We start from the raw sequence: 26,263 nt of genomic DNA, 5'->3' as shown, positions 1-26,263 counted from the left end.
GTGTAAATTTAGAAACTAATCCGCAGCATTGCATTGCATACATTGTATATATAATATACTGTATATCAGATCAGCTATCATGTATGTGCCTGAAAACATGTGGGCTCAGCGCCGGATCCCGCATCAAAGAGGGGGAGGTGACCTATGACGTACCTATACGTCATAGCTTGTAAAAGGGTTAAATATCTAAAAATGCTAAAGCATCAATCTTTATGGTGAAAACCAAACTTTATAAGATGACTAAAGTATTAATGCTCATAATATACGTTTCAGAGGGTGCTCATTAGCTAAAATTACCCAAACAGAAATATAAACTTAACTGTCAGCATATATTACCAAAATAAACTATCAAAATCTGGAAGTGATAATTTATTTTGAAATAATTGTTTATTTTTTCTTTTTTAGGTATGCGGTTGGGATTGCATACAAGTCTGCACCAAAGCACGAGTGGATAGGAAAGAATTCGGCCTCCTGGGTATTTTGCCGATGTAACAATAACTGGGCAGTGAGACATAACAGTAAAGAGATTCCGATTGAACCCTCTCCACATCTACGCCGTATTGGAATTCTGCTAGATTACGATAATGGTTCACTATCTTTTTACGATGCCTTGAACTCTATTCACCTCTACACTTTTGACATTGCTTTTGCACAGCCTGTGTGTCCAACCCTTACTGTTTGGAATAAATGTTTGACAATTTTAACAGGCCTTCCTATACCGGATCATCTGGACTGCATGGAGCAGCTGGCATGACTTCTACAGCCATTCACCTGTGTGTGACCATACCTTTTATTTGGTGCAATTTCGCTCCAAAGTGAAAATTTGAAGAGTTTGCTTTCTTTGATTTGAATCCATTACAGGAATGTTTTATCAATTATTTATGGATAGACTTTTTGATTAGTCTTTTTTTTTTTTTTAGTTTTGCACATTGACTGATTTGTTGATTTAGCCGTCCTGCTTGCGGTGCTCATTAGGAATGGAAAGTTTTCTAATATTACCTGCAAACCTTCATGGACTTTTTCAGTTGCACATTATAATCTGACTTCTCTTTGTGCAGAAAATCCAAAGGTGTCTGCTATAAATTTGTATAGAAAAATATACATAGACTTTGCTTGGAATTGCCATTATTTCTTTAAAATATTGGCACCAGCATTTTGCAATATGTGTTGTTATAAATAATGTTTTATACATTAGCAAATTGAGTTTTGCACTCATTCTTCTATTGGAAATGAACCAGCCATTTGTTACTGGCATTTGTGGGGGAAAAATACATTAAATATGTTTTAAATAGCACATGAACTACATGTTACAAATACAATACTGTAAAATTTACAAATGGAGCAGGAAATATTTAAAGGGTTACCTTAAAATGTAATGTAACCTTTTTAGTTCTTCTCAGGAGCTGTGGATTATAATTGACACAAGACTGAGTTTAATAATTTATAGTAATCATAGTAACACAAATAGAAATGTTAACCATGGTCAAGTTGGGTTAGAGTACAATGCATCAATTAGGGTACAGGTTTATTGCATATTCAGGTAGAATTTATCTCAGAATATTCCATCATGCTGGCGATCAGTGGCTCTTGGGTAGCAGAATTTACAAATATTCTGGACCTGTAAACGCTAAAGGTACCGTCACACTAGACGATATCGCTAGCGATCCGTGACGTTGCAGCGTCCTCGCTAGCGATATCGTCCAGTGTGACAGGCAGCAGCGATCAGGCCCCTGCTGTGCTGTCGCTGGTCGGGGAAGAAAGTCCAGAACTTTATTTGGTCGCTGGACTCCCCGCAGACATCGCTGAATCGGCGTGTGTGACACCGATTCAGCGATGTCGTCACTGGTAACCAGGGTAAACATCGAGTAACTAAGCGCAGGGCCGCGCTTAGTAACCCGATGTTTACCCTGGTTACCATCCTAAAAGTAAAAAAAAGCAAACAGTACATACTTACCTACCGCTGTCTGTCCTCCAGCGCTGTGCTCCTCCTGCACTCCTCCTGCACTGGCTGTGAGCGTCGGTCAGCCGGAAAGTGACGTCACCGCTCTGCTTTCTGGCCGCTGTGCTCACAGCCAGTACAGGAGGAGTGCAGAGCACAGCGCTGGAGGACAGACGGCTGTAGGTAAGTATGTAGTGTTTGGTTTTTTTTACTTTTAGGATGGTAACCAGGGTAAACATCGGGTTACTAAGCGCGGCCCTGCGCTTAGTTACCCGATGTTTACCCTGGTTACCGGCATCGTTGGTCGCTGGAGAGCGGTCTGTGTGACAGCTCTCCAGCGACCAAACAGCGACGCTGCAGCGATCCGGATCGTTGTCGGTATCGCTGCAGCGTCGCTAAGTGTGACGGTACCTTAAGTCTCATCAGTTTCCTACAAAGGATCGATTTCAAGCACTGGAATGGGATGTGAAGCATTTAAAGAGAGTCTGTTTACACCTACCGAACGAAAACACTAGATAGATATTTGTTCGCTTATCAGTGGTCATTTAATTACCTGTTTACAAAGGTCTGTAATAGATGGTTCATTGTGCACAGGCTGCCATTGTTCGTGGTCGCATAGATGATGTTTACACAGGATGGTATTCTGCCGAGAATGATGTTCCTTTGTGCAAACCAAAAGATAATTTAACCCAACGAACAAACATTTTGCTCATTCGTCTGGTGATCGGCAGCCTGTTTAAACTGCAAGATTATCATGAAACTAGTGTTCCCAGGAATATCGATACTTGTACAGCATAAGTGTACATTAAGAACACCCATATGAAATTTCTGTGTTATACTAGCTAGGTTTCATAGGAAAGCTGAGGTTTCATTTGGTGGTGCAGCAAAGACTTGGTATGGTCAGAACATGACTCGAGTTCATGGGCACTTGTACATTTTAAAGTCCGGTGTCTATAATTAGTTCATAAGCAATTACAGTTAGCTTCAGTGTATTATATTAATGTGATCTTCAGCACTAACCTGGTATAACAAGAGGATGAAATATTTTCCATAATTTTTTATCAAGGTAAAAAAAAGAGTCCATGAATCAAAGTTGTAAAACCGTGTGAACTGTAAATTAGTACATGAGCGGAGGGATCAACCAATTTAACATCCTCTATTTCAGTGGCCAAACTACAAGTTCTGGGAATCTGATGGCCGTTTTGCCTAAAATGTTGAACAATGATGAAATTTGAATTTACCAAATTACTTAGATTTTACTGGGAAATTCGATTTGCAGTTGATTTATTCTCCTTGAATTGAATGTCCGTTGAGAGACCGCAGAAGATAATAAAAGTATGACATAGAAAAAAAACAAAGTAATACTCATCTCATAGCTCACCTTCGCTGCTCCCTGTTCCCAACTTACAGGTCCTTCTCAAAAAATTAGCATATAGTGTTAAATTTCATTATTTACCATAATGTAATGATTACAATTAAACTTTCATATATTATAGATTCATTATCCACCAACTGAAATTTGTCAGGTCTTTTATTGTTTTAATACTGATGATTTTGGCATACAACTCCTGATAACCCAAAAAACCTGTCTCAATAAATTAGCATATCAAGAAAAGGTTCTCTAAACGACCTATTACCCTAATCTTCTGAATCAACTAATTAACTCTAAACACATGCAAAAGATACCTGAGGCTTTTATAAACTCCCTGCCTGGTTCATTACTCAAAACCCCCATCATGGGTAAGACTAGCGACCTGACAGATGTCAAGAAGGCCATCATTGACACCCTCAAGCAAGAGGGTAAGACCCAGAAAGAAATTTCTCAACAAATAGACTGTTCCCAGAGTGCTGTATCAAGGCACCTCAATGGTAAGTCTGTTGGAAGGAAACAATGTGGCAGAAAACGCTGTACAACGAGAAGAGGAGACCGGACCCTGAGGAAGATTGTGGAGAAGGACCGATTCCAGACCTTGGGGAACCTGAGGAAGCAGTGGACTGAGTCTGGTGTGGAAACATCCAGAGCCACCGTGCACAGGCGTGTGCAGGAAATGGGCTACAGGTGCCGCATTCCCCAGGTAAAGCCACTTTTGAACCATAAACAGCGGCAGAGGCGCCTGACCTGGGCTACAGAGAAGCAGCACTGGACTGTTGCTAAGTGGTCCCAAGTACTTTTTTCTGATGAAAGCAAATTTTGGATGTCATTCGGAAATCAAGGTGCCAGAGTCTGGAGGAAGACTGGGGAGAAGGAAATGCCAAAATGCCTGAAGTCCAGTGTCAAGTACCCACAGTCAGTGATGGTGTGGGGTGCCATGTCAGCTGCTGGTGTTGGTCCACTGTGTTTCATCAAGGGCAGGGTCAATGCAGCTAGCTATCAGGAGATTTTGGAGCACTTCATGCTTCCATCGGCTGAAATGCTTTATGGAGATGAAGATTTCATTTTTCAGCATGACCTGGCACCTGCTCACAGTGCCAAAACCACTGGTAAATGGTTTACTGACCATGGTATTACTGTGCTCAATTGGCCTGCCAACTCTCCTAACCTGAACCCCATAGAGAATCTGTGGGATATTGTGAAGAGAAAGTTGAGAGACGCAAGACCCAACACTCTGGATGAGCTTAAGGCCGCTATTGAAGCATCCTGGGCCTCCATAACATCTCAGCAGTGTCACAGGCTGATTGCCTCCATGCCACGCCGCATTGAAGCAGTCATTTCTGCCAAAGGATTCCCGACCAAGTATTGAGTGCATAACTGAACATTATTATTTGTTGTTTTTTTTGTTTGTTATTAAAAAACACTTTTATTTGATTGGATGGGTGAAATATGCTAATTTATTGAGACAGGTTTTTTGGGTTATCAGGAGTTGTATGCCAAAATCATCAGTATTAAAACAATAAAAGACCTGACAAATTTCAGTTGGTGGATAATGAATCTATAATATATGAAAGTTTAATTGTAATCATTACATTATGGTAAATAATGAAATGTAACACTATATGCTAATTTTTTGAGAAGGACCTGTACAGCCACGACTAGGTCCAGGACATCCATGTGTATGTGGCGGGAAGGTCACGGTCATGATGTCGCTGCAACCTCACCACACACATGCTCAAATATGTCCCAGCCTTGACGGGGCTAGAATTTCTGGCCTTGAGTGCACGTCCTTAGGTTGCGGCACACGTTGTTACATTATGACTTGCACCACAATCTGCATGTGCACGGATGTCCCGAGCCTCCTGTGAAAATATTCCATATGGTAGTGGTAAGAGTAGGCGCTGAGGACAGTAACATAGAGAGCAAAGAGTAGAGTTAGCCAGAGAGGTGAACTGTGATGTATTAGTGGCTTGTTTTTATTTATTTTTTTAACCTTCTGCTGACCCTACCACGGCTCAGCTAAATGGCCACTATTTTGCTGAATTTGCATGGAGTGAATTAGAAAAAAATAGCATTCTGGAGAATACAGGTTTTTGTAACATTTGAGTATAATTAATTTCCACTCAAATTTGCCTATCTTTAGTGTAATCTATTTTCAACATGCTAAATTCACATCATTTCCTGTTTGTACAAAAGGAACCCTTTAAAAGAAAATTAGATCACATACATCGTTAATCAAATGTGTCTTATGCTGACCTTACGTGGCCAGTTTTTGTAAGTTTACTTAAATATTTATAGAAATCTGTAAATTGTTCATTTGGAAACTTTATTTAAATTCGTTAAATGTAAAACTCTTGTTAAAATGCTGACAAATTAATAGTTTGTTTTTTAATGGAAAGATATTGGCTTAAAATATTTGTGCCTCAATTGTACGAAATCCTTCTTGAGTGTCCGTGGAAGAAGCAGTTGCATGCCCTTTGGTAACAAATCAGTTTGAGGTTAAAGGGTAAGTCGTTGGCTCTGAAGGTAGTGAGACATACTTTTTTTTGCCTTATTTATATCACCACTATTAAGGAAAGCTCGTCAGCAGGAGTTATCCTGTTTTCATAGTCTACTAATCAAATACATCTTTTCCTTCATTGATCTTACCAGTTGCAGAATATTTTCATGGTTTATATCATATTAACAACAAAAATTGACATTTCATAGTCTTTACACGTGTCTGTGACCATTTTAATCCAATTTATAGCAAGAAGCTTTTTCTTAATTACTTACATTTTATCAGTCTGATAAAAAAAAATCCCTTCAAGCATATTAGGGGTTATCAAGAATTACTCGATACTTGGAAAGTTTGCATTTCCCTAAGTTTACTGAATGAGCATGTATGGTTGCAGCTGGAATATTGCTCTTCGGGGAAGATGGAATCCTCATATCGCCGCTGTTCCTCCGATAGAGACTTAGAATATAAATGGAATACTAATCACAAAGTGAAATATATAAAGGTTTGCTATGTTTTCTGGACAATTTTTACCAAAAAGAACAATAACTCAAGTTTGTCATCTAGGAGAGGGAAATGGGAAACCGGAGATTTCCAAACAATTCCACAAAACTTCCCTGAGAGAATATATCATTCAAGATACTTTTCCTTAACAGCAGTGTTCATACTCTCCAGCAATCCAGATATCCATGTAGGATTATCACAAATGTTGACTTGTTTTGCAGAATGCAATGTTGAATTTATCTGTAAACCGTTTAGATTTGCAATTGTCTTTTACCATTTTGTATTTTACAGAAAACTTGTATATTAAATCAAAGTTTTATTTTAAAATCCATATGTTGCATTTGATTTTACTTTACGGTTTTACATGTGAAATGTGATCGGACTGAGGAGAGCAGGCTAGTTGTTTTTTTTTTTTTTGTACCCGTTAAAGAACAATATTGAGATCCAAGAAGTATCGTTTCTCCTTGCGGAGAACCAGATCTCCACTTTGCACTGATGAGGGGCAGTACCCCGAAACACAGTGTCTGCAAATTGAGATTCTGGTTTGGATTTTATCCTAAGTCATGTGACAAGGCTCGTTAAAGGGTCGACATTGACTGTTAGGATTGCTACTTCCAATAGGTGGCACTAGAGTTCTAGTCCTCTTCCTCTCTGAAGAGACAATTTGCAGAACAATATTGAATAATTTTGCTTTCAAATATAAACCCACATGCTTGGTGTCAGTGACCTGAACATTTGTTTGGACATCACTGTGCAGCTACGGTCACACCAGAGTATTTTTTCATCCAATGAAATAAAAAAAAAAAAAAAAACGATTTGTCATTTTTTTTAGAGATTATTTTGAATGAAAGGGGAGTTATCAGTGTAGATCAGGAGAGCAGACTGTCAATCATTACATATCACACTGGTAGCGCCCCTTTCATTTAATATAAACTCTAGAGATTCTAAGGGAGATCTGTGTCCGGCCCATAGATCTTAACAGCTCATTTACACATTAAGAAAAACATTGATATCTTTTAAATAAAATATTGGATTGCAGATATCAAGGTACCATTTTATTCACCTTTCTTTGACCTTGCCTATATAGATGGCTCCAGGAGGGTTGTTCCTACTGACAGATTCCCTTTAACCCCTTATCGACATGACATACAGTTACTCCATATGCTGGCTCCCAGCCTTTGATACAAGCTCAGAAACTCCACCTATAGCTGTTAACCAGTTAAATGCTACTATCAATCTCTGGCAGCGGCATTTATAGCTCGCCAGGAGGGAACCTCATTCCATGCGCTCTTGGTGCCTCTGTGATGCGATTGCCATGACAGCCAGATGAACACCCTGTGCCTGTCATGACGAACCTCCTGTGAATGCTAGGTTCTGGCTGGGGCTGGTGTTCATAGGAGACTGATTATGGTATATACAGAAGGATTGTGTTATTGCTGTATATAGCGATCAAATGAGAACAGGCTCAAGTTCCCTAATGAGACTAACAAGTACAGTGAAAAGTTAAAAAAAGCAATACCCATACATTATGTGGTGTCACTACATTTGTAAAAGTTTGATCTATCAAAATATAGCATTGGTTCACCTGATCAGTAAATGGCGCAATGAGAAAAAAAATAAACACCAGGATTATGGTTTCTCAGCCATCGCAACACTGCAAAAAAGATGCAACAAGAGGCAATCGAAACATATCTTCCCCAATATGTTAACAGTAAAAATATCAGCTTGGTGCACAGCCATATCAACTAAAAGTTGATGAGCAGACCCGTGAATGTTCGGGTTCGACCGAACTTTAGTCCAAACTTCGGTTCAGGTACCAGAACTCTATCTGAACTTGAACCCGAATCCCATAGAAGTCAATGGTGCCGTCAAATGGTCGTAGTAACAGCTAAAGGGCTGCCTAAGGAAGCAGAGTACCACTACCCCCACAGAATATCTCTCCGAACGCTAAAACGAACTTCTGGGAGAAGACCATGTTCAGAATTCTGTACCGAGCACTAGGTGTCTGGTACGAACCCTGAACTTTACAGTTTGGGCTCATTCATCTCTAGTTCTCTGAAAATGGCAACCCAAGCACATTTTTTTTCTTATTCATATTTCCGAATTTATGTTCGCCACTTAAAAAAGCTTATACATATTTGGTATTTCCGTAATCGTATTGACCTGGAGAATTATATTGCCAGGTCATTTTTACAGTATAGTGAACATGGTAAATAATTTTTTTTTTAAATTGTGCAGTGTGTTTTTTTTCGCAGTTCTTCCACACTTGGAATTTTTTTTCACGCTTTCCGGTATATCACATGATAAAATGAACGGTGTCAAAATAGCAAAGTGCTTATACAAGCACGGTGTCAAAATAGCAAAGTGCTTATACAACAATCAACTTTACAATTTGTTATTCAAGAATGGGTGGATTTTCTATTTTAGCGTTACTGCCTGTTTTCTAGGTTACCGGCCACTGCTGCAGTCTATCGGCAGCTGTTAGATGCCAGCTAGGAAACACATTGGGCATCCACTGAACCCATCCATTTGTGGTCCCCTGCACAGGATGTTTATTCACGTCCTAATGTTGGAAGGAGTTTATATGTTCACTGATAATTAACCCCTTCCCGACCTATGACGCAGTGTATGCGTCATGAAAGTCGGTGCCAATCTGACCTGTGACGCCTATGTGGTGTCATGGCAGGATCGCGTTCCCCTGCAGGTCTGGTGAACGGGTTAACTCAAATGTCACCCGACCTGCAGGTACAGGGGTACTTGTACTTGAGCCCAGGGGACGGTGGCTTTGCCCATTCATGGCTACGATCGCTCTGATTGTCTGTTGAAAGTGAAACCGCCAATCAGAGCAATTGTAATATTTAAAAATAAGGGAGAAAGCGGCACTAGTTTTTTGGTGCAGGGTATAAAAATCTGCCGCGAAGTAAAAACAATCACCACAGGATTGTAAGGGGTACCAAGCAATAAAAACATATATGTATACTTCGCGCTGATATACCCAATATGCATACACACAAAAAAAGGTGTATTATAATGGTGCACTAAATAGGATAATCGTAACAAGATAGTGTAAAAGTCTGCAGTTTAAAATCAATACCTTTAAGAGTAGAGGTTAGTCATATCACATGCCGTGAGTTGACAAAAGTTCCTGGATGGAGTGTCTTCACCCCCGACTGAAGGTTCGGTGCATGGAGGAGCCGCCACCGGCCGGGTCAGCCCTCCGATTCAAGTACTCTGCTGGAGACCTCACTGACTCCATCCAGGAACTTTTGTCAACTCACGGCATGTGATATGACTAACCTCTACTCTTAAAGGTATTGATTTTAAACTGCAGACTTTTACACTATCTTGTTACGATTATCCTATTTAGTGCACCATTATAATACACCTTTTTGTGTGTGTATGCATATTGGGTATATCAGCGCAATTGTAATATTTCACCAATGAAACTTGGTGAAATATTACAATCCAGCATCGGCCATGGCTAGAGACCGCGATATGCCACTGCTGTCAGTCTTTCCTCCCCTACATCTTGTCTTCCGCTGCCCTCCCCTCCGTCCTGTCCTCCACTCCCCCTGCAGTCCAAACCCAACCTCCCGGTATCTCCCGAGTCCCAGTGTCTATCCGACTTCCCCATGGGCGCTGCCATCTTCCAAAATGTCGGGTGCATGCGCAGTGCGCCCTCTGAGTCTGCCCTATCACAGTGATCAAAATAAAAAAGAGTAAATAAACCCCCCTTTATCACCCCCATAAGTAGGGAAAATAATGAAATAAAGAAAATATTTTTATTTTTCCACTAGGGTTAGGGTTAGAATTAGGCTTAGGGTTGGAATTAGAATTTGGGGTTGGGGTTAGGGTTGGAATTAGGGATAGGGTTGGAATTAGGGTCAAGGTTAGGGGTGTGTTGGGGTTAGGGTTATGGTTGGGATTAGGGTTTGGGGTGTGTTGGGGTTAGGGTTGTGGTTAGGGGTGTGTTAGGGTTAGGGGTGTTTTGGGGTTATGGTTAGGGTTGGGATTAGGGTTAGGGGTGTGTTGGGGTTAGTGTTGGAGTTAGAATTGAGGGGTTTCCACTGTTTAGGCACATCAGGGGTCTCCAAACAAGATATGGCGCCACCATTGATTCCAGCCAATCTTGCATTCAAAAGGTCAAATGGTGCTTCCTCCCTTCCGTGCCCTGACGTACGCCATAACAGTGTTTTACCCCAACATATGGGGCATCATAGTACTCAGGAAAAATTGCACAACAACATTGGGGGTCTAATTTCTCCTGTTACCCTTGGGAAAATAAAAAATTGGGGGCTAAAAATTATTTTTTATTTTCACGGCTCTGCGTTATAAACTTCTGTGAAGAACTTGGGGGTTCAAAGTGCTCACCACCACACATCTAGGTAAGTTCCCTATGGGATCTAGTTTCCAAAATGGGGTCACTTGTGGGGGAGTTACAATGTTTAGGCACACGGGTCTCCACACGCGACATGGTGTCCACTAACGATTGGAGCTAATTTTCCATTCAAAAAGTCAAATGGTGCTTCTTCCCTTCCGAGCCCTGCCATGTGCCAAAACAGTGGTTTCCCCTCATCCCCCACATATGGGGATTCAGCGTACTCAGGACAAATTAGACAACTTTTGGGGTCCACTTTCTCCTTTTACCCTTGGGAAAATACAAAAATTGTTGCTAAAAGATCATTTTTGTGACTAAAAAGTTAAATGTTCATTTTTTCCTTCCATGTTGCTTCTGCTGCTGTGAAACACCTGAAACTTCTTGAATGTGGTTTTGCGCACCTTGAGGAGTGTAGTTTTTAGAATGGTGTCACTTTTAGGTATATTCTGTCATATTGACCCCCCAAAGTCACTTCAAATGTGATTTGGTCCCTAAAAAAAATGGTTTTGTAAATTTTGTTGTAAAAAAGAGAAATTGCTGGTCAACTTTTAACCCTTATAATTTCCTAGCAAAAAAAAAAATTGTTTACAAAATTGTGCTGATGTAAAGTAGACATGTGGAAAATGTTATTTATTACCTATTTTGTGTCACATAACTCTCTGGTTTAACAGAATAAAAATTCAAAATTTGAAAATTTCCAATTTTTTCACAAATAAACGCAAAGATCATGGACCTAAATTTACAACTAACATGAAGTCCAATATATACTAGTTAGAATTGCAAAAAATGGCCAGGTCATTAAGGTCAAAATAGGCTGGGTCATGAAGGGGTTAATGTGAGGAGCAAAATAAGTTCTGTGTTAATATAAACTGGTAAGTACCATATACGCACCATTAACCTAACATACTGCTAGGAAGTCTGGACCGTGAGAAATACAATGCTACTTATCTGGTGTGTGAGAAAATGTCCCGACTTTAATAGCAGCGCATAAAAGAATGGATTCTTTTCCCTTACTGTAAAAAGCAGAACTATTATATTACAGTTTCATAAAAGCTGCAATCGGCAATTTCACGGATATTTTATTGATTTGAGTTCTTTATAAAACTGGCTTTTCCATTGTTTAGTGCGTAAAATCATGATAAATATTGTTACCTGGGAACATTACTACTGAACGCCTTCTCATGTTATGCGTCGTGGTTTCCTCAAGAATTGATCTTGTGATGGATTTTTAGTTACAAATTAGCTGAACAAAATCATTGAACTTGTGAGTCTTCTAACCCTTTAATCCATTATCTACCAATGTCCTTTTTTTTGGGACGCCTAATATTTAGCTTCTAGCAACTAAGATTTTATAATTTTTATAATTAGGTCCAATTTTTTGTGTTTGTAAAATGAATGTTTTCAAAATAGGAAATCATGTCATTGTCATTTTTAATTGAATAGTGGGATGCCCTTTTCTGAAAAATCCGTACTTGTAAAAATGTAGCAAATTATGTTTCTGATTCATTAGGACACAAATCATTAAAAATCTGTCATTAAAAAAATAATAAAAATTGCTAATTTGGCAAGTAATGGATTAAGAAGGTTTCACGCTGAGGGGCTGATTTACTAAGCTACATGCTCTAGATAGCTTTTTCATGCTCTGCACCACTTTTGTTTTGTGTTTTAAAATGTAACCACCATTTTTATTTCATAAGTCAATAGTACACATGAGAATAAGCAACTTTGTAATAGATCATATCACAGAAATCTGCTTCTTTATTTGCCAGAACTCATCAGTCGTCATCAAAATTCTCATTTCTGATATAAAATCTGTATTCAGTAAAGACAGACTTTCCCAACACTGAGATAGATGGCAGTGGCTACTGATAAGATTCTGTCTCTAGCTCCTCCCTCCTTCCATCTACATAGAATCTTAGCATATAGATAAGTATGACAGATAACCATGGTAAATACATAAATTTAGAAGTTATCCATTTCGTATATTAACATATATGTTCACCATGTAAACAAATAGGACCTCATGCAGCCTATCACCAACTACTACATAGATTAGGACAAAAAAAAGTGATCACAAGGCTATTTAAGATATCACATTATAGAAAATTTTATTAGAAACAGACATTATTTAAAACCATACCACCAAGGTTAGGGGAGACAAATAACCCACCCATCATCCATAAAAACGCACAGCTGCAGGCAACAGATTGCTAGCACGTATAAGCCTGTCTCAATGGGTGACTAATGATGTATAACAATACAGGAAAAGACAGGCCTCCTTGAGCAGGCCTCATCTGGAATTCGGTGTCCAGTTCTGGGCACCACATTTTAAAAAACATTGAAAAACTGGAGCAAGTTCAGAGAAGAACTACCAGGATGGTGAGCGGACTACAAAGTATGTCCTATGAGGAATGGTTAAAGGATCTGGGAACGTTTATCTTGCAAAAAAGAAGGCTAAGAGGAGACTGAATAGCTGTCTGCAAATATCTGAAGGGATGTCACAGTGTAGAGGGATCATCATTATTTTCATTTGCACATGGATACAAGATATAGATTAGATATTAGAAAAAACTTTTGACAGTGAGGGTGATCAATGAGTGGAACAGGCTGCCACGAGAGGTGGTGAGTTCTCCTTCAATGGAAGTCTTCAAACAGAGGCTGGAGAGACATCTGTCTGAGATGGTTTAGTGAATCCTGCATTGAGCAGGGGGTTGGACACAATGACCCTGGAGGTCCCTTCCAACTCTAAGATTCTATGATTCAACTAACTCATTTTTTAATGTCAGCCAAGCACTCCATTAAACCTGGCTTCTTCAGGGGAGCGCATCAACAAGAATGAAACCTTTTCACCACAGATCAACATTTCACCCGGTCCTTTTTGGTTTTCCTAATTTTGTTTGACATAGAATTTTTGACTGCATGGAGAACATTCACTTAGATTGCTAAATCATATAAACACCAGATGGAAATGTAAACCTTCTAAAGAGCAGTGCTGGGCTTAACAAGCTTACAATGTAATTGACATTACAAGTTACATATCTCTTCCGTTGTATGTGAACAAGGGCTGATGAAGTGGCAAAGTCGTTGGAGCGTTCTAAGGTCCATAGAAACTTTTGTGAATGTTGGAAAATTCACTATTTTGTTTGAAAAGTTTGGCAGAGGCTGCAGGGAAGGGCGGTGCGAGTGCTAACACTAACAGGAAAAGACGAACATAAACGAACGGGGCACGGGAACAAAGTGTTAGCTTAATTCATTTTTCATACTTGCTAAGCAAGGTCACTACTTACGGCTTTCTCATGGGAGAGAGCTGCATGTAATATTAACAGTTAATTTGTAAGAAACAGTATCATTCTCATGAGTATATGTGCAACGTTTCATAAGCTTAAAGGTGTATTAAATTATTCAGGACAGAAAAAAATATATTTAATAATATTCAAAGTACACTACAGTGTTGGAAATTGAAAACAAATTACACATTGCAAAAAAATTACATTAAGGGCTCATTCAGATGCCCGCTTTACTCGTACCAGTGATAGTCTATGGGACCCATCACATGTCCATGATTTTTGATGAACCAAGAGGGTTGGATCAAAATCAGCAATGCAAGTCAATGCGTCCGTGAAAAAAATCGGAAACACATTCGAATGACATCATGAACTGTCAGAAAGAAAAAAGGGGGAGAAACTTTTTTTTTTCCTCCACGTATGAGAAAAATGGATATCACTCGGACCACACTTTGGTCAAAGTCTAAGGAGAATAATTGGTCTGTTTTTCTCGTATGTGGAAAAAATCTGACCTGTAAATGAGCCCTAGGAAATACGTTATACTGTACATCCAATATATAAAACAATATATCCTACAAAGGGAACACATTGCAGAAATAAAATAGTTTTTTTCTTCAAAGCTCGTGAAGGAGTTAATGAATAGGTGAGCTAGATATAATAAATCCTACAGGGGTTCAAAAATATATTAATAGTTTATTTGTTAAAGTAAAAAAATATGCACATAAATAAATATTAAAAATCAGGCAAATATCAAACACCATACAGACATGTAAGAGGTAGGGATAAAAGTTCATATCAAAAATTAAATGAATAGTAGATCAATTCATGAGATTATATATACTACACTCAATACAATATACACTGCTGAAAAAAAATGAAGGGAACACTTAAACAACAGAATATAACTCCAAGAAAATCAAACTTCTGTGAAATCAAACTGTCCACTTAGGAAGCAACACTGTTTGACAATCAATTTCACATGCTGTTGTGCAAATAGAATAGACAACATATGGAAATTATTGGCAATTATCAAGACACACTCAATAAAGGAATGGTTCTGCAGGTGGGGACCATAGACCTCATCTCAGTACCAATGCTTTCTTGCTGATGTTTTGGTCACTTTTGAATGTTGGTTGTGCTTTCACACTCGTGGTAGCATGAGACAGACTCTACAGCCCACACAAGTGGCTCAGGTAGTGCAGCTCATCCAGGATAGCACATCAATGCAAGCTGTGGCAAGAAGGTTTGCTGTGTCTGTCAGCGTAGTGTCCAGAGGCTGGAGGCGCTACCAGGAGACAGGCCAGTACACCAGGAGACATGGAGGGGGGCCATAGGAGGGCAACAAATCAGCAGCAGGACCTCTACCTCAGCCTTTGTGCTAGAAGAAAAACAGGAGGAGCACTGCCAGAGCCCTGTAAAATGACGTCCAGCAGGCCACAAATGTGTCTGCACAAACGGTTAGAAACAGACGCCATGAGGATGGTCTGAGTGCCCGAAGTCCACAGATGGGAGTTGTGCTCACAGCCCAACACCGTGCAGGACACTTGACATTTGACACAGAACACCAGGATTGGCAAATTCTCCACTGGCGCCCTGCTTTCTTCACAGATGAAAGCAGGTTCACACTGAGCACATGTAACAGATGTGACAGAGTCTGGAGATGCCATGGAGAGCGATCTGCTGCCTGCAACATCCTTCAGCATGACCGGTTTGGCAGTGGGTCAGTAATGGTGTGGGGTGGCATTTCTTTAAAGGGCCTTACAGCACTCCATGTGCTCGCCAGAGGAAGCCTGACTGCCATTAGGTACCGAGATGAGATCCGCAGACCCCTTGTGAGACCATGTGCTGGTACAGTTAGCCCTGGGTTCCTCCTAATGCAGGACAATGCCAGACCTCATGTGGCTGGAGTGTGTCAGCAGTTCCTGCAAGATGAAAGCATTGAAGCTATGGACTGGCCCACCCATTCCCCAGTTCTGAATCCGATTGAACACATATGGGACATTATGTCTTGCACCATCCACCAATGTCACGTTGCACCACAGACTGTCCAAAAGTTGGCGGATGCTTTAGTCCAGGTATGGGAGGAGACCATCCACCGCCTCATCAGGAACACGCCCAGGCATTGTAGGGAGGTCATACAGGCACGTGGAGGCCACACACACTACTGAGCATTATTTCCTTGTCTTAAGGCTTTTCCACTGGAGTTGGATCAGTCTGTATCTTCATTTTCCACTTTGATTTTTAGCATCATTCCAACTCCAGACCTCTGTGGGATATTAGCTGTGATTTTCATTGATAATTTTTAGGTTTTATTGTTCTCAACACATTCCACTATGTATTGAATTAAGATTTACAACTGGAATATTTCATTCAGTGATATCTAGTATGTGGGATTTTAGTTTTCCCTTTATTTTTTTGAGCAGTGTATAAGTAAAGTGCCTATGCATAAATGTAAATCTAAATCTCAGAAATGATTGAATATTCATCCCCTTGAGAAATTGGTTTGCGAAACGCACGCTGGGGAGTGGACACTGTGAATGTTGGTTAAGATGAAGTGTCATTGTACTAATCAATCAATCTAATGATCATTTGTGCTTCATATTTTGTAGCAAATATTCAATAATGTCTGACATTTAGATTTACATTTATGCATAAGCACTTTGCTTGTTATATATTGTAGTGAGTGTAGTATATATAATCTCAATAATTGATCTACTATTCATTTACTTTTTGATGTGGACTTTCACCCCTACCTCTTTCATGTCTGCTTAGGTAATTGAAATGTCCCTGATTTTCGCCATTCTTTTATGTGTATAATTTTAATAATAAATCATCTTTATTTTTATATAGCACAACATATTCCGCAGCGCTTTACAGTTTACCTACATTATCACCACTGTCCTCTCGATGGGGCTCACAATCTAAATTCTCTGTCAGTATGTCTTCGGAATGTGGGAGGAAACCAGAGAACCTGGAGGAAACCCATACAAACACGGGGAGAACATATAAACTACTTGCAAATATTGTCCTTGGTTGGATTTGAACCCACTCCAGCGCTGCAAGGCTGCAGTGCAAACCACTGAGCCACCATGCTGCCCTTTAATAAATAACTATTAATATATTTTTGAACCTCTGTAGGATTATTATATTTTACACACCTATTAATTAACTCCTTCACGAGCCTTGACGTATAGTTTCGCCAAAGCTCTTGTCTCTGTCAGCCACATCTTAAGGTACCGTCACACTTAGCGACGCTGCAGCGATACCGACAACGATCCGGATCGCTGCAGCGTCGCTGTTTGGTCGCTGGAGAGCTGTCACACAGACAGCTCTCCAGCGACCAACGATGCCGGTAACCAGGGTAAACATCGGGTAACTAAGCGCAGGGCCGCACTTAGTAACCCGATGTTTACCCTGGTTACCATGCTAAAAGTAAAAAAAACAAACACTACATACTTACCTACAGCCGTCTGTCCTCCAGCGCTGTGCTCTGCACTCCTCCTGTACTGTCTGTGTGAGCACAGCGGCCGGAAAGCAGCGGTGACGTCACCGCTCTACTTTCCGGCTGACCGACGCTCACAGCCAGTACAGGAGGAGTGCAGAGCACAGCGCTGGAGGACAGACGGCTGTAGGTAAGTATGTAGTGTTTGTTTTTTTTACTTTTAGGATGGTAACAGGGTAAACATCGGGTTACTAAGCGCGGCCCTGCGCTTAGTTACCCGATGTTTACCCTGGTTACCAGTGAAGACATCGCTGAATCGGTGTCACACACGCCGATTCAGCGATGTCTGCGGGGAGTCCAGCGACGAAATAAAGTTCTGGACTTTCTTCCCCGACCAGTGACAGCACGGCAGGGGCCTGATCGCTGCTGCCTGTCACACTGGACGATATCACTAGCGCTGCAACGTCACGGATCGCTAGTGATATTGTCTAGTGTGACGGTACCTTTACTCACACAACTGCCTTTAAGGGAGCTTTAAGACCAGTGGCTGCTAACCATTTAAATCCTGCTGTGAATCACTGACTGTGGTATTTAAGACAAGAGGGCTGGAAGAGTGTCATTCATCCTGACCAACAGTACTCTATCTTGCACTCAAGTGGCGCCGATGAGTTTTCTTGATAGCCGAGGGTCCACTGATGACCCACGTGCCTGTCATTATGATTCTTCTGTGAAAATTAAAAATACACATATTTGGTATCACTGCGTTAGTAAAAGTCAGGTTTATCAAAATGTAAAATAAATTAATCGGATTGGTAAACGGCGTAGCAAGAAAAATAAAAAGCTAAAATTACATTTTTTGGGCCGCTGCAACATTGCAATAAAATGCAGTAAGAGGTAATCAAAATATCGTATCTACCCCAAAATGGTATCAGTAGAAATGTCAGCTCAGGATGCAAAATATTAAGCCTTCACACGGCCCTAGATCCCGAACAATGAAAATGTTACAGCTCTCGGAAAGGGGCGACATAAGCGACTTTTTTTCTTACAAATGTCTGAATTTTTTTCACAACTTAAATTAAAAAAACAAACGTATACATGTTTGGTATCCTCATTCTCGTACTGACCTTGAGAATCATATCGACCTAGATACACCTCTATTTTAGTGTGTGTAGACTTTTATATCCACTGTGGCTAGAACTTCGTACATGAATTCTGCAGACAGCATCCATTACTCATAATGCATCACAGGACTAATTTATGCAAATGTAATAAGCTGTTGGCGAGCAACTAAATGCAAAATCACAAGTAATCAGCCTTGGAAGGGCTTTGGCTAAGGTTTCCTGGTACTTGGAAATATTAATAAATATAGGCATACACGTAGATATGTATTATATTTATACCATATTAAGACATAATTTATATTTGTGGGGAACACAATGAAGTAGAATGCATACTTATATAATACAAAGGGCCTCCGGGGTGTCTGGATAAAATCTTCATATGCCAGACATTCACTTGGAGAATCTGGATTAGCTTAGATAATTAATCATGAAAGCCCAGGGGTCAAAGGTTAGAGAAATCCACCAATTTCTTGATATTTTTGGTGGAAACTTGACAGTCTTCCAGAAGGGAAGACCAATGATCATCACATGCCCCAGATATGTCATTGGAGATTAGATGCATTCAGGTTACAGGGATTTACATTAAATAACTTACCTTAATAGAACTGTTTATTTTCTATAACATTATATCTATGCAATTTTAATTGAAATGTTAATGCCATCGTATTGCTCAAAATCTACAATGCCAGCATGTCCTATGTCTACAGCATCACCCAAGTGCTATATCTACTTTAGAGCACTGGTGGACACAGATAGAAGAGGAACCCTGTGCGCTCATCACAATGCACAATTCCACCTGCTTTGGAGATGGAAATAAGCCCCCCTCACTTTTTGTACTTCTGCACAAGTTGCGCCAATGATATGTTTACCCCTGATTTCAAGATATTTACATGAAATATTTGTCAATTAGTTTGTTCCCCCTTATAAAACAAGAGCAAATTATTCTGTTAAAATATGTACAAAAAACACTGATTATTATTGGAGAGAATGTCGGACAGGCATGATAGAGGGTTCTTCAGATTATGTGGCAAAAACCTACTGAAAGATTTCCTTTTAAGGGAACCAGTCAGCTGATCACTTTTGACCTGATGACAGGCCCTCTTTATATAGTAACTAAACCAATTATTTTTATTTCATAATTCATTGCCCTTACAAATACAAGCAGGAGGTCTGTAACCATTAGGTCCTAAGACCCTCACTGATCGCTCAGATTTCTGCACTCCCTCGAGAAGTGCACCACACAGGAGGGAGAAGTGCACAGCTCCTGGCTGATCACTCATACCGAGCGGGATATAGATTCAATTGAAAGAATAGGTTCAATTGTACCTCAGTTCAAATCATTGAGCGATGCGGAAGAAAAAATGGTTAGTGACAGCAGGGATGAAAATGGAAAATGAGCAGTCACAAGTTGACTATCCTGTAGCATTTGCCCAGTTGGTATTATAATGCCAATTAAGAAAAATTATTATTGAAGGCTAGTTTTACACTGACAAAATATAAAAAAAGCTTATTCACGAAAAAGGTATAAAGTAATGGGATACATAAATATTGCCTGGAGCACCCTTATGAAGGCGTGCGCAGAAACGCGTGTCGGGGCCTGGCGCCATTCCAAGAAGAGGAGATGGATACAGGTAATTGCACAAGAAAAAAAACCCTTTTCTATTTCATCGATTTAGATTATCATTTTATATACTATACCTGACAATATCTATTGTTACTGTATATATTGTGCTCAGGTAGCCACATACATCTCTCTTAAGCAGTTAGTAGATAATGTGTTGATATGTTATGGTCATGATATAATATGGCTAGGTTCACATTGCGTTCATTGACTACGTTAAATGGACTACGTTACACCGCGGCATAACGCGGTGTAACGTAGTCCGTTAACGCCACCATTGAATGCAATGGTGAACGCATCGCTAGCGCACGCCCACAATGACGGCGATGTGCCGTCATTTGAGTGACGGACCCGAGACGCTTGCTGCAACATTTCCGGGTCCGTCACTGCTAGCGCAGATGGAGCTAGCAGATGCTCCTTCTGCACTAGCGTGATGTAGCGCAGGCACTTGCGCTAGCAGCAGCATGTTAGCGTATGTGCTGAAAGGGCTGCTGCTAACGCAATTTGAACCTAGCCTAACTCCTCTATGGTGTCTCACTTTCCGTACACTCTATGTAGTGTTTTTATCCTTCTATAGTAATATTCTGTTATGATGTAATAAAATGTAATATTTATATATCCCAAGACTTTATATCTTTTTGTCTATAGGCTTTTTTATGCACTAGGTGAATTGTCTAGATATGGACACCATTTTGCCTAACTTTAGTGCCTGTAATAATAATAATAATAATTTTATTTATATAGCGCCAACATATTCCGCAGCGCTTTACAAATTATAGAGGGGACTTGTACAGACAATAAACATTACATCATAACAGAAATACAGTTCAAAACAGATACCAGGAGGAGTGAGGGCCCTGCTCGCAAGCTTACAAACTATGGGGAAAAGGGGAGACACGAGAGGTGGATGGTAACAATTGCTTTAGTTATTCGGACCAGCTATAGTGTAAGGCTCAGGTGTTCATGTAAAGCTGCATGAACCAGTTACCTGCCTAAGTATGTAGCAGTACAGACACAGAGGGCTAATACTGCATAAAGTGTATGAGAACATGATGCGAGGAACCTTTTTTTTTTTTTTTTTTTATTATAAATAGGCCACACAGGGATCGTTAGGTTAATGCATTGAGGCGGTAGGCCAGTCTGAACAAATGAGTTTTTAGGGCACGCTTAAAACTGTGGGGATTGGGGATTAATCGTATTAACCTAGGTAGTGCATTCCAAAGAATCGGCGCAGCACGTGTAAAGTCTTGGAGACGGGAGTGGGAGGTTCTGATTATTGAGGATGCTAACCTGAGGTCATTAGCGGAGCGGAGGGCACGGGTAGGGTGGTAGACTGATACCAGGGAGGAGATGTAGGGTGGTGCTGAGCCATGGAGTGCTTTGTGGATGAGGGTAGTAGTTTTGTACTGGATTCTGGAGTGGATGGGTAGCCAGTGTAATGACTGGCACAGGGTAGAGGCATCGGTGTAACGGTTGGTGAGGAATATGATCCTGGCTGCAGCATTCAGGACAGATTGGAGCGGGGAGAGTTTTGCAAGAGGGAGACCGATTAGTAGAGAGTTACAATAGTCCAGACGAGAATGAATAAGTGAAACAGTCAGAGTTTTTGCAGAGTCGAAATTAAGAAAAGGGCGAATTCTAGAAATGTTTTTGAGATGCAGGTAAGAAGAGCGAGCCAGTGATCGGATGTAGGGGGTGAATGAAAGGTCAGAATCAAGGATGACCCCAAGGCAGCGGGCATGTTGCTTTGGAGTAATGGTGGAACCGCACACGGAGATGGCAATGTCAGGCAAAGGTAGGTTAGTAGAGGGAGAGAACACGAGGAGTTCAGTTTTTGACAGGTTTAGTTTCAGATAGAGGGAGGACATGATGTTAGAGACAGCGGTAAGACAATCACTGGTGTTTTCTAAAAAGGTCGGTGTGATATCGGGAGCAGAAGTGTATAATTGGGTGTCGTCAGCATAGAGATGGTACTGGAAACCAAATCTACTGATTGTTTGTCCAATAGGGGCAGTATACAACGAGAAGAGTAGGGGGCCTATTATACACTAATGTTTACTATATTATGATATTTAGGCCCATTTGATATGTTTGGAACTTGGTCTCTCACTGACAAAATATAGCTGCTGAACCAGAATGCCACACGATTATATTAGCTGGGTGGGTTTGGATATTGCAGCCTCATTGTGGCCATGGAAAACTAGAATGAAGCTAATTTTTTTGGCCCTGTAGCATCATGAGTGTATCACCAGGTAATGCACTAAAGAAGAAGAAGCCTTAGGCTGGGTTCACATTGCGCTAGGTGTGTCCGTCTAACGGACTCGTTTTTAAGTAGTAAAAACGCAATGTAACGCACATACTAACGCGCCCATAGACTTGCATTGTCTAACGCATCGTGATGCATCCCTAAATTGGTATGCGTTTGTCACATAACGTTTTTTTTCTGACGGACCTTCAACGCGGCTTGCAGCGTTCTCGGGTCCGGTCAAGCTAACGCACTACTAACGGAAGCGTTCATTCTGCCATAAAAGGCTATGGCAAACGCAGTCAGACGCAAATCATGAAAAATTTCCAAATAGGACCACACGTTTTAATAGCGTTTGAGGGTGGTCACATGTGTCATGTGACAGGAAATGTGATTTCGGCCATTAAAGGAGGAATATACCACCCACACATTTACTGCACGTGACAGAGTGTTGCAATAGCTCTCCTGAAATGTAAGTACATTTCTATATATATATCTTTGTATACATCATGGGAGTCTGTAATGTCCGTCGGATGTGTGTGTACTAAACATGTATTGCTTTGTTGCACACAGATGTCGGATACAGATGTCAGCAGCAGCAGCGTGTCTGCGATTTTTTCGTCACAGTCGGTAGGCTTGCACTTTAAAAAACCACTATAATGTTGTGTGAAACTCCATTGTATTGAGCTAGGCATAACAATCCTGTTTATTGTTTTATTGTGAATAGGAGTCTTCTGAGCCCGAGGCTGCTAGACCACCCCCAAAAAAACATGCTAAAAGCACAAAGGTACATAGCACACATGTTGAATTTTTCAGGCATAAATTTATTGATCCAATGAATGTTAACATTATTTAATGTTAAAATAATTTTTTTTACATTTTACATACACAATAGGTTGTGGCACACGGAGGACACAAAAGAAAGAAGGTCCCTAGCCGTCTGTCATCGCCACAACTGCCAGTGGTAAATATAAAACTAGAAATATTCTATCCAATATTTATCAACAATCTATCTATTCACTTTCTATCTACTATACCTATAAACTATCAACTAGCTATCGCTCCATCTATTTGTATATCTATATCTATGTATCTATCTATCTATATCTATGTATCTATCTATCTATATCTATGTATCTATATATCTATCTATATCTATGTATCTATATATCTATCTATATCTATGTATCTATCTATATCTATGTATCTATCTATCTATATCTATGTATCTATATATCTATCTATATCTATGTATCTATATATCTATCTATATCTATGTATCTATCTATATCTATGTATCTATCTATCTATATCTATCTATATCTATGTATCTATATATCTATATCTATCTATATCTATGTATCTATCTATATCTATGTATCTATCTATCTATATCTATCTATATCTATGTATCTATATATCTATATCTATCTATATCTATGTATCTATCTATCTATATCTATGTATCTATCTATCTATCTATCTATCTATCTATCTATCTATCTATCTATCTATCTATATCTATGTATCTATATATCTATATCTATCTATATCTATGTATCTATCTATATCTATGTATCTATCTATCTATATCTATCTATATCTATGTATCTATATATCTATATCTATCTATATCTATGTATCTATCTATCTATATCTATGTATCTATCTATCTATATCTATCTATATCTATGTATCTATATATCTATATCTATCTATATCTATGTATCTATCTATCTATATCTATGTATCTATCTATTGCTATATCTATGTATCTATCTATCTCTGTATATATGAATATGGCCATCCAGTGAAATTGACACTATCAACATAACTTTTTGTGTTTACATAGTCCAAGTCAGCGACCAAAAAAAAAAGGATTGTCGTTGACGAAGAGCCATTGACTATCCACAACGAGACACTGATCAACCTTGTGGAAGCCAACCCCTCCATATGGGACCAGAGCGACAGCTCCCACCATGACATCGTGAAGAACCGGAAGTTGTGGGATCAAATAATCTGTCACTTTAATCCCCGATACATGGAGAAGTCGACAACCTCAAAGAAAAAAATTGGTAAATATTGGTGACGTAACATCGGAAAATGTTAACAAAAAATAAAAATTCTATCCTATCAACCTATCCACTTGTTGTCTATCTCTCAATTATCAACTATCTGTACACTATACATCTATCTATCTATACACTATTTCTAAACTATTTCTTAACTATCTATCTACTATTTATATATCAACTATCCTAGCAAACTATGAAAAATGTTTCCTATATCTTAAAACTATCTATCTACTATTTTTATACATATAATTTTTTTTTTAAATTTAAAGCCGATGCTGTCCATACCCGTTGGAAGTCCATCCGCGATCGCTTTGTCCGTGACTACCGGAACAGTCAGAATGCACCAAGCGGATCCAGTGGTAAACGGGTGACCCCGTATGTGCATTACGACCAACTGCTCTTTCTTCAAAAAACATTGTCTCAGCGCTCGTAAGTACAAATAGGTCTGTGTGCGAGACAAAATTGTTTAAAGGAAACTAATTTACTTTTTTTTTTTTTTTTTGGGTTACAGCACGATATGCAGTACCGCTGCTCCTAGACAGACAGAGGAACTGGAGCCTTCTCCAGTGGAACCAACGCAACCTGAAGATGTGTCTGGCATCAGCGAGCCACGATCTGCGGATAGAAGCACTGTTGCTGCAGGTGTGAGTGCCCGGTTGCAATCACAGCGTGGACGCAAGCGAGCATCACAAAAAGATGAAGCTGATGCAATTATCGTGGATGGACTCCAACGGGTAGAGGACATGTGTCGCAGTGAGCTCAAAGACCTGAGGCGAGAAATTACCGAGCTGCAAGCACGCGAGTCTGTATACTCTGCTAATGAGTGGAAGCTACTTTTCTTATCCTATGTGCCTGTAGCACAAAATATCCCGGCACATAGAAACCTTATGTTTAGACAAAGACTGAACGAGCTTCTAGAGGAATTTGTGGGCCCCCAGGAACCCGCTCCATCGGGAACAAGAAGAATGGACATGCCGGCCTACAACCCTCAATATAGAGGCCGGGGTGAAACGAGCATGGAACCTCATAGACAATGTAGCAGTCCATCATATAGTTGGGCAGACAATACTCCCGTGCAGTACCAAAGTCTTTAGTACCGTTCACTGTCCCCAGCCAGGTGCAATTACCGTGTTGCAAGTTTTTTTTTTTTTTTTTTTGTTATGTTTTTTGTTGTGAATTTCTATTTTCCTTTTTTTTCATCTCTATGGGATATCATATGTTAAACCTGTGTACCAACAGTTTGTTGGAAAAATCCATAAACATTTAGTAAACTGTTTCAAATTTAAGATTCTTGTATGACTTTAACTTTTAACACAACATAACTTTTTACACGACATAAGGTAACTTTTTACACGACATCAGGTTAAACAACTTTTTATACAACATAAGGTAACTTTTTACACTACGTAACTTTTTACACGACATCAGGTTAAGCAACATAACTTTTTACACGACATCAGGAAGACTTTACAATATTTTCACACGTATCTGTCTTGCCATGGAACATGGCCTTCATGTGTGAAATAATGTGCAAATTGATCACGAATCCTCATTATTTGTGCTGTTGACCGAACTGCATTCGATTCAATGCTACTGAGGTTCGACTCGCAATCATCGGGGTGTACCACCTGGGGTTCATGTCTCGCCACAAAATTATGCAGACAGATGCACGCCTTCACAACACGTTCCACATTTTCTGGTTGCAGTTGCATGCAGGTTAGTAAAATCCGCCATTTTAATGTCAAAATCCCAAAGGCACACTCCACATAACGTCTAGCCCGGCTC

General features: G+C 39.8%; 1 protein-coding gene across 3 annotated transcripts in view; it reads left to right on the top strand.

Moving 5' to 3' along the window:
- Positions 1 to 1,788, top strand: part of MID1 (midline 1) — a 266,283-nt gene extending 264,495 nt beyond the window's left edge. For all 3 annotated transcript variants that reach the window (XM_069761598.1, XM_069761600.1, XM_069761599.1), the window contains one exon: positions 406 to 1,788. In XM_069761598.1, coding sequence (XP_069617699.1) covers positions 406 to 754 — 349 coding nt within the window. In that variant the 3' untranslated portion in view covers positions 755 to 1,788. The remainder of the gene's footprint in view (positions 1 to 405) is intronic.
- Positions 1,789 to 26,263: the final 24,475 nt, after the last annotated feature.

The sequence above is a fragment of the Ranitomeya imitator genome, chromosome 3, assembly GCF_032444005.1.
Source record: "Ranitomeya imitator isolate aRanImi1 chromosome 3, aRanImi1.pri, whole genome shotgun sequence".
NCBI lineage: Eukaryota > Metazoa > Chordata > Amphibia > Anura > Dendrobatidae > Ranitomeya > Ranitomeya imitator.
This window is presented reverse-complemented; position numbering and strand designations above follow the sequence as displayed.